This window comes from Vipera ursinii (assembly GCF_947247035.1).
Source record: "Vipera ursinii genome assembly, chromosome: 6".
Classification (NCBI taxonomy): domain Eukaryota; kingdom Metazoa; phylum Chordata; class Lepidosauria; order Squamata; family Viperidae; genus Vipera; species Vipera ursinii.
The window spans coordinates 63,660,704-63,675,216 of record NC_139515.1 but is presented as its reverse complement, the minus strand read 5'-3'; the positions used below and the strand labels follow the sequence as shown (position 1 = coordinate 63,675,216).

The following is a 14,513-nucleotide window of genomic DNA, read 5'->3' as shown; positions in this document are numbered from 1 at the left end:
TGAAGCATGGTGAAATGATCCCCTTCCGTTTCTCCATGCACATATAGAGTATTTGGAAAGGCTAGAATTGTATACAGCAATACTGGGTCCACTCCGTTCCTTTGTGGTACACTTTCTCTGTTGCCTCATCTTCCCTCAGTGTCCCCCCCCCAAGACCCTGATGGCCCCAAACCCAGTTGGCCTTTCTCAAGACATACACAGACACAGACAAAGACACACACAATCATTTTGTTATCATGGCTCTTGAATTGCACTATTGTTTTAGTTTTAACCTTGTATGCCACCTAGAGTCACTTCAGTGAGTTGAGTGGCTATATAAATTGTTTTCTAAAACCAATAAATGCTTGACAGTTTGTATACAAGAATCTTGTGTCCTTGACATCATCAGGCTTGTACTGGGAAGGGAGGGAGTTGCAGGTGAAATTTGGAACTTTGAACCTTTTAAAATAAAGTCACTGTGCAAAGTTCTGGCATACTTCTTGTTTTTTTAAATAAGCAATCCAAAATGAGAGTCTTTGAAATTTCCAGGGATTTCAAATTAACTTGGGCTTGTTATGGCTGCAATAACTTATTTTTTCTCTGTTTCTCACCTTTTTATTTTATACTCCATACAGGAAGAGAAACGTTTCATACTCTGTAAATATAAATACTTAACTATCTTCTTATCCTACCTAACTCTATCCTATCCCATTCCATCCAAAGGCAGAAGGATCTGTATTTGAACCCATGCAAGACATATTTTTTGTTTATGTATCAAGACCCTCAAATTATCCCTAATGTCTATTGATGACAAGCACTTGGTACCCTCTTTTTTAACATTTTAAATTATAAGTCAGACTTAGGAGTTTGTACCTTCTGGTGACAGTAAGATGTAATTTGGGAGGATTTGCAGAGGATAATTGGTGGGAATGTTTAACTTGATATACTGTCCCAGCTGGATTCCCAACATAACTTAAAAGCAAATTGGATATGGTGAAAAGGCTTTTGCAGGAAGCAAGCTGTGTTTGGTGTTTTCATGTAAGTGTCTTAGAGATTAGGGAATGGAACCACAAGGTGAAATACCACAGTAATTTGTGTTTGACCTCCAGACATCCACATACATCAGGGATCCCCTGCAACTTTAATTAGAAGCTTGTTCTCACAACTTCTGATTTTTAATGAGGCCCATCTGATAAGCACAATAACATATTGCTGATGAAGCACCACCCTCCTATTGCGACACTGCAGGGTTTCACACTCAGTGAGGAATTTTAAAGCTCATAATAATACCACAGGCATGATTGTATGCTGCATGTTCAGAAATAAGAGCCACTAAATTTTCTCTGTAGTTTATGAAAAATTTGTTGCTTTTAATAAATTTATTATGCCCCTGTAGTTCCCAGAATTCTTTCCAAAACTACAGTAAGCAATATATGCCATACACAGCTGATAATCTTTACAATATTATCCAACACAGTAATTATAATGGTAGTGCATGTCAGGACGCATATTTGAAAATATTTTTTTCCTTTGGACCCACAAAACTGAATCTGAATTTTTTATTTTAAGTAACTGAAAATACCACTGTTTTAACAACCTCACATCACCCATAGGCACATTTGAAAGGACATGTGATATATGAAAAATGTGATATATGAAATATATATATATATATATATATATATATATATATATATATATATATATATATATATATATATATATATATATATATATATGTTTTCTGAGGTTTTCGCGGGTGCCTGTATGTGGATCCTTGGTTTTTCGGGTTTTTCCCCGCGTAGAACTAGAGGTGTAGGCGCAACGTTTCGACGGAATCCCATCCGTCATCATCAGGCTTTAGCTTCCTTCTTCTGGGAGAAGCATGTGGCTGTTTGTTCCTCTTTTTTTAAACTGCCAGAGGGGGTGTGTTCTGCGGAGGTGTGCTCTGATTGGGTAGGGGACCAAGTGTGTTCTGATTGGGTGGGAGTGTGTTTTGAATGGTGGGTGTGTTCTCAGAACACCCCCCCACCCAATCAGAACACACCCACCATTCAAAACACACTCCCACCCAATCAGAACACACTTGGTCCCCTACCCAATCAGAGCACACCTCCACAGAACACACCCCCTCTGGCAGTTTAAAAAAGAGGAACAAACAGCCACATGCTTCTCCCAGAAGAAGGAAGCTAAAGCCTGATGATGACGGATGGGATTCCGTCGAAACGTTGCGCCTACACCTCTAGTTCTACGCGGGGAAAAACCCGAAAAACCAAGGATCCATATATATATATATATATATATATATATATATATATATATATATTGTTTTCGTAGATTCTCCTTAACTATCTAACTTAAGAGGCTGGGATATGATGAAGTAAATTATACATTTTAAATTATATGTTTATGGGCTCTCTGTTTGTGTGTGTGCATATTCTTCCTCCACAACTAAAAGCAGGATAAAATGCAGGACAAAGACTGCTTTTACACTGGAGAAAACATATAACTTTGATGTATTCAGAGTCCCTCACATAGTTGTTTTTAATAATTATAAGATTGACAAGATTCAGGGAATGCTCAAATTCCATCTAACTCAAAGACAGTAATTGACCAGATGTTAGAAATGTACAAAAGCTCTCTGTGAGGAAAAGGTATAATTTGAGTTGATCTTGAAGTACAAGATTTTCCTCATACTTGTCACTTCAAACCCACTAGATCACAAGTGACAAACTCGATCGCATCGTGGGGTATCATGACGTATTGGGACTTTTTTTTTGCCTTTGTAGGGCTGGGGTGGGCGTGGGCCACATCTGCCCCATGGGCCATGTGTTTGACATACCTGTAGTAGATGAAGTGAACCTTATATGCTCTTCTGCTAAAGTCTCCTCTGGAGGTGTCCAAAATCACATACAGAAATCTGGATTATAGTAGGGTATCTCAGCAACCAGAGATATGGAAAAGTTCAAGGTATAAAACTGAGGTAAAGCCATATAACAACTAAAGGAAATGGGACTATGTGCCACCTGATCACCCTCCACATTCTTTTAAGTCTTGCATGCAATGTCCCATGTGTGTTACATGACTTCAGAAGTGCTGCAAGAAATGACAATTTCCTTGTAGGAAGAGTGTTACTATCAAATTTCAGCTTACTAGGAAGAACCTGGTTCAGGCAATTTATTTCAAAAAATGTCAACAAAATTTAAAGAAGCACAGATGGCAGTATCAAATACCTGTGGGGAGTTGTAACTATTCCCAGTGCATCCATTTCCATCTATCAATTGAACTGTTGCTAGTACAATAAACTTCTATCATACAGCTTTTAAAGACATAGAAGAGCTTCTGGAGAGGGAAAAAGGGATATTACTATTCCACTAGAAGAAAAGACATATTGCTTAGGTTGAACTGTGTAGCCCTAGACTTTCAGGGCTTTGGTCCCCAAGTCTCCAGTTGTGAGACCATGTTTCTGAAGCTACGCTCATCAGATCAGTTGGGATTGTTGCTAGTGTACCAGCATCCCTGCTGCATGGCAACCTCCCTGTGGCTGCAGGCCATTTCAGGGTTGGTAGTGAATGTTTATGGAGATTCTCAGTCATCCAGGTCATAGTTATCCCAAAGGGCCTTTTACACGAGGCAACTGGTTGTTTTTTCTTAAAGACATTTTGCTTTTCATCCAAGAAGCTTCTTGGATGAGAAGCAATATGTCTTCAAAGAAAAACAAGAGTTGCCTTGTGAAAAAGCACCTTTGGGTTGGCAGTGAAATTCCCCAGGCTTATGGTCCTGGGAGACTTCAACCTGCCATGGGCCTATGGCCCAGATTATCTTGGGCCTGACTTTTCTTGATTTTGAAGGAATGGTTACTTTGAGGTACCACTGATGGGCAATCACACTTGTAAAGGTTTCCAACTCTAGGATGTGGTGCTTATTTTAGTTTTTTAGCTGAGGGAGCAAGCATTGTCCAAATACATTTCTGTGATCATGTGGCCAGCATGACTATATGCTGAGGTGTATACCTTACCACCAAAGTGGTACCTTTTTATTTACTCACATATGCATGCTTTCAAATTGCTAGGTGGGCAGGAACTGTGGCAAATAATGGGAGCTCACTCTATTTATAGCTGACATTTCAGTGTCTTTAATCACTCAGCTGTCATGACCCCCAGTCACAGTTTTACCATATCCAAAACATTTCCTTTGGAGATCTGAATTCTGGAGATTGCGAAAAATCCAAATAGCCACTAGAAGGCAAAAAAGAGACATTTCTATGTTTCCTTGTTGCCATGTGGTAAAACATCCATATTTTTGAAACTGAGATGTGCTAAACCTAATTGTAAATATACTTCTGTCTACCTATAAGTAAGGAAGATAACCTTGACAAAGATATGAGGGAACCTAGGCCAAAGGGACGAAACATTTTTGAATTCTGCAATGAGATAACATTGGAAGTGCCTTGGTATTACTATTTAACTAAATAATATGAAGGAGGAGGAGGTACAATCACACTTGCAAGCTTCTGTTTTTGTAGCCAGACTCCATAAAAGTAGCTTTAGCTTTCCTGTGCAGTGAATTTCTAGATCAGAGGGCAAATTTAGTTGAAATTTTGCTGAGCAGTTGATTCTAATTATCAATCTCTGAGCATTTGCAAAGAACAAAGACAATCTTATCCCTACTTCTTTACTTAATGATGGGTCAAGGCTGTTTTCAGTTTCTGTTCAGTTATTCTGATTTATGGGAATAGTTATGGTCATGTTAGTACTGTAGAGTACCTTGCTTCAAAAAGACATCACAGGACTGGTTATTACTATAAAACTCCTTAATTTATGAATTACTCTTTTTTTAAAGAAAATATTACATGAGTCTTTGCCAGGCAATTTCAGGAGAAAGAGGGAGAGATCCAGTTCCCTATCACTATAAACAGCTGATGTTAATTATGTTGGGCTTCTCACAACTTATGGGCTCTTCAGAATTTGGCTTGTGTTCACTGCCTCTTCCTGGCTCACTGGCAAGTTCACTCTCTTGCTGGCCTCCATTACCATTTTGGGTGATCTTGCTGATCTCCTTTACTTTAGCTAACATTTCCTCTTCTTCCTCCTCCTCCCCGTCTTCCTCTTCTTCCATGTTATCTGCAGTGGTTGCCATGGCTACTTCTTGGTTCTGCACTCGCCGGGAAGGTCTCAAGATGGCTTTGCGAAAACCCTGTTTGAATCGGTAGGAGAGGAAGCCATAGATGATAGGATTGGTACAACTGTTGGCATAGGGCAGGACAACAACCAGAAAGTAAATTCCAAAGAGTGATGGTTCCTCAGGCAAAGTCCAGATGACGTTGATGATGTTGAGCATATAGAAAGGTAGCCAACAGAGTACAAAGACTGCCACCACAATTACTACCATGCGTGTGATTCTCCGTTCAGACCGTTTGCGTTTAGCTGTCAGTGCTTGCACCTTTCTACCTGATGAACGAACTTTGACAACAATAAGCAGGTAACACAAGCAGATAATCAGCAGTGGCCCAAAGAAGCCGAGTGTAGCTGTGTAGATGATGAAACCTGCTTTCCATACTGAAGCAGGCTCGGGCCATTTAATGTGGCATGTACTCATACCATGAGGGACTTCTGAAAACACAACCACAGGCAGCACCACCACAGATGAGATTACCCACACAGTGGCACTGACAGTCTTAGCTACTCGGACTGTCCGCCATTTTGAGGATTTCACAGGGTGCACCACAGCTAGATAGCGGTCAATGCTCATCACGGTGAGGCAGAAAATACTAGTAAATTGGTTTATGGCATCCACAGCCATTACTAGACGGCACATAAATGAACCAAAAGGCCAGTATGATAAAGCATTTTGTGCTGCCAAGAAGGGTAGGCCAAGCATAAAGAGTTCATCTGCCAGTGCCAAGTTGAAGATATAGATGTTAGTCACTGATTCACTAACTGAATGGCACAAAACCACATAAATGACTAGAGAATTTCCAGCTAGTCCTACAACACAGACAATGAGATATACCAGGGGAATAAGGACACCACTAATATCTAGGCCCAGACTAGAAGCTAGGGATAAATTTCCAGAAAGAAAGGCTGTACCAGAAGTTGTTGAATTTTCTTCCCAAACAGCCACTGTGGTGGAGAAGTTGAAACTGTCCATGGCAGAAAAAGGAACAGCAGGACAGAATTATCCACAGGATCCCTTTGGAGGACTCTGTATTTGACAAGAACAGAAACAGATAATTTATCATTCACCTTATGATCCACAAGCATTTTAGATAGTATGTAACTCTGCAGAGGGCTTAAGATATGGAATAGCAAATGATGGCCAGTGAATCTCATGACTACAGGCTAGAATTGTCTATATATCTCCATTGCTTCTACCGTAATGTTGGCTATAGTGGATATTTAGTTTTCAGCAGGCCTTATTCCTGAGTTAAGGCACAACTAAGAAGTGGAATAATGATAAATTTTCAGAGAAAATTGGTAGAATAAAGGGAAAAAAGAAACACCATGTTAAAAAAATCTTGAAAAATAGAGCAATCTTTATCTTCAGAATATCACAAGAGAGCAGATTGTTATGTATAATGAGGTTGGCATCAAACAGATCATGCGAACAACATAAAATCTTATTAAGTGACCAGAATAAGGTCCAAACTTAGATTCCTTACCTAATAAAAATGAGGCTCAAGAGCCATAACAGATAGAACTCTAATGTACATTAAGACATATTTTTCAACCAACTCGATCATCATGCATTGTCAAAATTATTTCCTCTAAAGGCAAATTAGATACAGGAGCTCATGCATACACATACTCAAGATGGTGTTTCTAAGAAGAGCAAGTCCTGTCAGCTAAATATTTAATTGATGACAGTGTATCTATAGAGAATCAGTTTGATGTCTTATATTAGGGGACTTTTTAAAACAAAACATTTGAAGCAAAACTGAACATAAATATTACATATTAGATGATGATGATGATGATGATGATGATGATGATGATGATGATAATAATAATAATAATAATAATAATAATAATAATAATAATAATAATAATAATAATTGGAAGGGACCTTGAAAGTCATCTAGTCCAACCCCCTGCTCAGGCAGGAAACCATATACCATTTCAGACAAATGGTTGTCCAATCTCTTCTTAAAGACTTCCAGTGTTGGAGCATTCACAGCTTCTGGAGGTGAGTTGTTCCACTGATTAATTGTTCTGTGAGGAAGTTTCTCCTTAGTTCTAGGTTGCTTCTCTCTTTGGTTAGTTTCCATCTGTTGCTTCTTGTCTGGCCTTCAGGTGCTTTGGAGAATAGCTTGACTCTCTTGTCTTTGTGGCAACCCATGAGATATTGGAAAACTGCTGCCATGTCACCACTCATCCTGCTCTTCATTAAACTAGACATACCCAATTCCAGCAACCGTTCCCTATATGTTTTAGCCTCCAGTCCCCTAATCATCTTTGTTGCTCTTCTCTGTACTCTTTCTAGAGTCTCGACAACTTTTTTACATTGTGGTGACCAAATCTGGATGCAGTATTCCAAGTGTGGCCTTACCAAGACATTGTAAAGTGGTGTTAACACTTCATGTGATCTTGATTTTATCCCTCTGCTAATGCAACTTAGCACTGTGTTGGCTTTTTTTGGCAGCTGCAGCACACTGCTGGCTCATATTTAAGTAATTGTTCACTAGGATTCCAAGAGCCCTCTCACAGTTACTACTATTGAGCAGGGTATCACCTATACTATACCTGTGCATTTAGTTTTTCTTGCCTAAATGGAGAACCTTACTTTTTTCACCATTGAATTTAATTTTGATAGATAGAGTCCAATGTTCAAATCTGTCAAGATCCTTCTGTATCTTAACCCTATCTTCTGGAGTGTTGGCTATTCCTGCCATTTTGGTGTCGTCTGCAAATTTGATGAGTTCCCCATCTATCCCCTCATCCAAATCATTGATGTAGATGTTGAAGAGCACTGGGCTCAGAACAGAGCCCTGGGGCACCCCACTACACACTTCCCTCCATGTAGATGCAGTTCCATTGAGGACCACACACTGAGTATGGTCGGTCAGCCAGCTGCAAATCCATCTGATGGTGATACTGTCTAACTGACATTATCTTATCAGGTGGTAGGTTGTGGTCTTTTATGAAATGCCTTACTGAAGTCCAAGTAAATTATATCCACACCATACCTATGATCCACTAATTTTGTCACTTGGTCAAAGAATGCAATAAGATTTGTCTGGCATGATCTGTTATTGACAAACCCATGTTGGCTTTTGGTAATGACTTTGTTTTCCTCTAGGTGTTCACTGATTTGTTGCTTGATTATCTTTTCCAAGATCTTCCCAGGTTTTGGGGCCAGGCTAATAGGTCTGTAGTTTCCTGGATCCATTTTTTTCCTTTTTTGAAGATGGGAACTACATCAGCTCTTTTCCAGTCCTCTGGTAGTTCCCCATTGCTTCAGGATCTTTGAAATATATAGTTCACCTGCAACTCCCTCCCTTCCTCATTAACCTGAATTTCTAGTTCACTCTGTTTACTGTTCATACTCTGTGCATTGGTGTATAGACATTTGAGTCCTTTGTGACTGATCCTGTGTTTACTTTCTACATAACCTGTGTGGTGCCTAAGTTCCCTTATTTTCTTGTTAGATTAGTGCACTTGGTGTGGCACTCACTATTAAAAGCTTGATTTTGCTTGAAAGCTAGGTTGACATTCTTGTCCACACATACGCCTCTATGCTACAATATGGATAACCCTATAATTTTTAGATTGCCAAGGACAGGAATGTTCTGTGTCAATTAAATCACTGTCCCCGTTACTCAGTTTAAATATTTCTCCAGAAAATCTGTGAATATCAATGCACAAACATCTATTTATGGCAAATGTTAAATCAGTAACTGATGGAAACAGAATAGAATATAGTTAAAACTAAAAATATGACGATCGGTGATTAGATGAGGACTTATTTACAGAAAATCCTATTTCCAGTCCAATGGAAAGATTAAGGCCGAAGAATTAGATCTTAGCTTGGAGAATTCCTGAGGTGACTTCCTACCTCAGTGGGAGAAGTGCAGTCATGATGCTTTTCTTCCCTTGGGAGACAGTTGAAGTGTGGGAAGCTGCTGGAGAGAGGACTGTGCAGTGGAAGTATAGGAAGAAAAGGGAACTTCAAAGGCAGGACATGCAAGTGTAATAAGGCAAGTGTAGGAACACCACTACCCACTCAACATTTTTATCTTTTGAAGTGAAAGTAAACCCATTATCCATCAGGTGAAAGGATAACGATCTATTTACTTTTCACAAAGTACAAATAAGTGCTTTATTTCCTTTACTTCAAATTTTTACTAAGCAATTTTCTTGTGTTTGGATGCCTGGGATTTCTTCTCCAAAGTCCTACCCAGGCAGCCTCAAGATCAGGATACACAGCTCTGACTTTGTTGTCTAAGCCATATGGAAAGCATCACATTGGGAAGGCTGGAATAGTCGCTGAACAATTTTCCATGATTACAGAGAATGATCCTTTCCCAGTGCTATGTGGGAAAAGCAGGACTTAATAATGCAAAGTTGACATTAGTTGTTTATCCAGTACCAAAAAGCATTTGGATGTAAAGCTTATAGTTCTACCATTAGAATGATGATTATTAAACCATCAAAAGATGAAATTTCCATTTTTAAACACACACACATACACACAGAGGCCATACATACACACCCACAATCTTCAAAATAATTAGAACCTGCTGTTTGAAAGTGATGTTCCTATAAACCCTATAAATACATAGCTGGAGGTGATGAAAGCTTATCTTGATTGTAAATCGCTTCAGTGACAGATTATATTTTTCTTCCATGAACATATGCTATTATATTATCTGCCTGTGAGAATTCTAAAAATTTTTTTCATCATATGGTCAATCTATGGTGATAATATAAAGAACCCTTTCTTACAACACGCATTGTGTCTACTTGCAGTTGGCTGTACAACCACAATCTTTCAGATACACCTTTGTAATTAGCTATGGATGTAGTATTGAACCAGATAATTCTGGAAGAGGATTGCAAAGTACAACTAGTCTCATCATTGGCATCCTTCAGTCTCGAAAGACTATAGTATCGTGCTCTGGAAAGAGGTCCTAAAGCAGCATCTGGTGTGGCTAAAAAGGCCAATTCAAAAGTGGCAGTCCCTTCCACACTGAGGGAAGATATAATCTGTCCCCTGTCCAGCCCCAGGATTTCGCTGGTTCCGCGACTGCCTCTTTGTCTCAGCCTGCCGTACAAGTGTCTCTTCGAGAACCAATTAACCATCCATGAGAGACTCATCTTAAAAGCCTCCAGAAATAAAGAACCCACATGCTCGATAGAATATATATATACATATATATTACTGGGGTGGAAATGCCACAAGTTAACTTGTTTATGCATTTTTTTCTTCATGAAAAACACCCTCCATTATTCAAATGTTAATATTCAATTTGCAGCATGGCCTTTTTCAGTATCATTCTGTCTTTAAAACAATAGGTTATTCTCCCACCCCTTCCCATGTCTGATTGCATTTCCCAGTTCATTTGTAGAAATGATTGGAACATATTGTGAAATCCCTAATATCCAGCTAAATTCAGTAATTTGAGTCTCTTAATAGTAATTAAAACAAAATGCAGAAAAACCATTCTTTTTTTTAAAAAAAGATCACCATTCATTGAATTGGATTGACTTAAATATTGGACTTATACTGAGTTAATTTGTCTTCTATTATGTTCATTAAAAAAAATCTGGTACTTGCAAAGATAAATTATTCTACGGCAATGCAGCTAACTCTAGAGCTATGGAATGATAGTATAGTTATGATTATCCCTTAACTATATAGTTAGCCTATAGAACATTCTCTCTAGCCACTTATCTATAACTTAAAACTCGTATGTATTCAGACAGTGCTTGTAGTAGTTTCTGTTGTTATTTCTCATTATGGAACTTATAGAAAGGTGAATGAATGTAACTAAAGATTTGGTAGATATATGGTTTTGAATCAAAGCATTAACAAGTGTAAATTATAGGGGTTTTCTCATGAGTTTATATTGAGGGAAAGGCCAATAACACAATGACAGAGCATTGTCATGCATACAGAAGATGCCAGATCAGTACCAATGTCTCTATGTTAGTCTGCAAACAGACTGAAATTCCTACGTAATAGTGAATTGCTGGGCTGTGCAAACTTTTTAAAGCACAAAGGGTCTTCAGATGGTACGCACAGTGTTCAAAGCCAGGATAAAACCTAAATTGGATTAAATCAATATTTAATTGAAAATTAACGTTTATGGCAAATTAAGTAAGGTTAATATTATTAAATTGGTTTTCTTAGTGTATCTTTTTATGATCAAATACAAATTACAGTTTGAGATAACTTTTAAAAATCATCTGGGAGCTGCCTATTCACAAACTTTAAATAACTGCATGGATGCCTAGGACTCCGATTATGTAGCTTTAATGTGGTTACTTAGTAATACAAGATGGCTTGTTGTCATGCTTATTGAAGAAAGCATTTGACACTCTGAATCACTATCAATTTTAATTACATTTTAGTTGCTGAATCTCTGTTGGTTATAATTGGAGGTATTTATAAGAAAACATTAGGAATAAAAACTTGTAAATAGTGACAACAGTTCAAAACACGGGTATGGTGTTTGAGTGATGGAAACCTAGCTTGGAAATGGGAACATCATGGGGAAAAGCATAGTCTAAACTAGTAGAGGTTGAGGATGAATAGCAGTGGGGTTTTTAAAGTGAGCCCTGAAAAATCAGCAATGTGGCTGCTCATTAGAGAAACATTAAAAACATTGTTTAAAAAATCCCAACCATGATCCAATTTACAATGCTTAAAAAGAGAACAAAGAGAATGTGGTTTCTTACCAATACAGTACAGTATTATTTATTAGTAACCCTCCCCATCAGATTTGGACCATCAGCTATATCTTAGGGAGCATTTCTGACTGCCTCAATCTATACGGAAAGTAGGGGGAAAAATACTTTTTATCCTGAGAAGAACAGTGACTGATTAACTAGCAGGAAAATGCAATGTTTGAGAAATAAAGCATGGCCTTAAAGAAAAACATTTGGATCCCAAGGTATAATTTAGTAACAATTAGACCTTTATCTTGCCCTCTCCCACAAGTCAACATGAAAGATTCCAAAATGCTGAAAATCAGATATATTTATAGAGTTCTTCAAACAGAACAAACCTATAATAGTTTGCGCAGGCAGACCTATAAGCTTTTGATTGATTAATTGATTATGTGCCACCAAGTCATTTTTTTTTGCTCCTAGTGACTAAATATGCTTTTGGACAGAATAAATTATGAGTGTATCGCGACACCACTCTACTTTCTACATATGCTTCAGGTGTCCACATTCTTTGCAAATGCTTATGTGTACAATTATTGGGCTCCATTTTGTCTAACAGTTTCTTTTAAAAAAACAACAACCAAGCACACTTTTGTAACCTTAACATACTTTTGCCATATTTTGCTGCATAGAAAAATAAAAAAGAGCAAAAGGCTGTACTTCTACATGTGAGAATATTATTCTTCCCATCAGAGAAAACAATGCCACTGATTTATAAAGAGAAATTCCAAATTACTTAGAACTATATCTGAAAAAAGAAAATTTAAGGAACTTCATCCATATCAGTCTTTGAGCAAAGTCAACAATTTTGAAAATTTCCAGTAGATGCATATGTGCATAAGTGTGTTTGATATGGCAATGGTTACTTATTACCTTCCTTTTTTGTGTGCCTGACTCCCGGTGACTGCCTGAACAGACCCCAGTTGCCTGGCATCAATTTCAAAAATGACTTACCAAGAGATTCTTCATAGGGCTGAGAGAAAATGACTGACCCAAGGTCACCCATCTGGGTCCATGCTTAAGGCAGGATTAGAACTCACAGTGTCTTGGTTTCTAGTCTGGTGCCTTTAAGCAACACACCAGATTGGCTCTCATGTTATACTCTCAGTGGAACCTTACCTATGAAATCTGTTTCTGAAATTAGCATGTCATCATGACTCTCTCCACACTGCCCATAATTTATATCAGGGCTACCAATTTTTAAACTGTCTTGAGTCTGAAGAAATAGATGGAATATGAAGTTAGATAATAAATAAATAGAATTGTTGCATTTCTCCTAAACCTATCCCCACCTATACCCCCCCCCCAAAAAAAATCCCCAACCCCAGGGACAGGCTACTCTACAAATACAGCTTATGTCCTACAGATTTTTCAATCCCAAGATTGCAATCTTCTACCTACCAGTTATTCAGAGAAAAATCCTTTAAAAAGACAAGAAACTTTTCTGGAGTATATAGCTGCCAGTTGCATGACAGAATTAAATGAATGACAACAGGTAGCTGTAGCAGACAGAGCTGGGAAAACATCAACTAATGACAAAACTGAATTTGATAAGGCAGCACATTGCAGCACTCATCCACTTGCTCCTTTTCCTCCGTGGCTCAAAACTAACGAATGTTGGGAACCTTCCCCCACCCACCCCCCCCCCCCCGCCAAGTAAAAATCCTGCTTATCTGAAGAAGATGGAAGAGGGAGAGGCACGGAGCAGAGAGCATCAATTGCCCTGGTGCCAAAGTAAAGTTTTGCATGCAATTGAATGTGAAGGTAAAGCCAGAGACAGGAGGCTGTGCCGGATACTCACAGATTCAACAAATGGGTATCCGCCTTCACTTGCCAGGATGATATTTCATCTTCTTCTGTCTTCTTTTATATAAGAAAAAAAAAAAGGAAAGGAATGCCTGAATCCACTGTCTTTTACATCAGACTGAGAAGCTTTTTTTTATCTCTTCAACTTTCCTTCTCCTTTCAGGCACCTGGTTAGCTTTTTTTCCTTTGGCTGCTCCTCCTGGGCTGACATACCGTCTCCTGGTCTCTTTGCTCCCACATCGGCCTGCCTGCTTGCTGCCTGCCTTTAATACTCTCCCACCTGGTCTTCTCTAGTCACTGCAGGTAAGAAAGCTCCCTTCTAGCTCCACTTACGAGCCCAGCCCAGCCCAGCTCTCCTTCTGCTGAATGAAGGGAGAGGCTAGGGGGAGGGTGGGGGAACTGCTTGTCTCACAGGGTTAGGCAGATCAAGATGTATGTCAGTTGCGCCTGGGAATGGTGCCACCAGCCAATTGGCATCGATTTAGAGGGAGCAAGCAGGAGGAAAAGGAGAGAGAGAGATTGAGAGATTGGCAGAGTGACAGAGAGATTATGATAGAAGGAAAGAGCATGGAGGGGAGGAGGATGAAGGGAAGTGAGGGGGTGTAAGAAGAAAAAAGGAAGCAGGAGGGGGTGTGCAATAGTGCAGTTATAACAGATGGTGACAGAGCAGGAAAGAGAGGAGAGAGGTAAGTGGGGGGGGGGGGGAAGGAAAAAGGAAAAATCTGGAAAGAAGCTCAGTGATGCTCCTGGAGTGTTGCTAAGAAGAAAGGTCCCTGGGCTAAGGCTAAACTGGATCTCTTGTCTGGTCACTATTGATTTCTATTTGTGTGTGTTTTT

At 38.9% G+C, this 14,513-nt stretch overlaps 1 protein-coding gene across 4 annotated transcripts in view; it reads right to left on the bottom strand.

Moving 5' to 3' along the window:
- Positions 1 to 13,965, bottom strand: part of SSTR3 (somatostatin receptor 3) — a 364,665-nt gene extending 350,700 nt beyond the window's left edge. Inside the window, exons 1-4 of one of the 4 annotated variants that reach the window (XM_083365955.1) lie at positions 13,844 to 13,965; positions 13,672 to 13,733; positions 12,990 to 13,086; positions 2,368 to 6,183 (exon numbers count right to left, since the gene is read on the bottom strand). In XM_083365955.1, coding sequence (XP_083222081.1) covers positions 4,888 to 6,129 — 1,242 coding nt within the window. In that variant the 5' untranslated portion in view covers positions 6,130 to 6,183; positions 12,990 to 13,086; positions 13,672 to 13,733; positions 13,844 to 13,965 and the 3' untranslated portion in view covers positions 2,368 to 4,887. Of the gene's footprint in view, positions 1 to 2,367; positions 6,184 to 12,989; positions 13,087 to 13,671 lie in introns of those variants that run through there. The other 3 variants (XR_014492890.1, XM_083365954.1, XR_014492889.1) reach the window with 3 other exon arrangements.
- Positions 13,966 to 14,513: the final 548 nt, after the last annotated feature.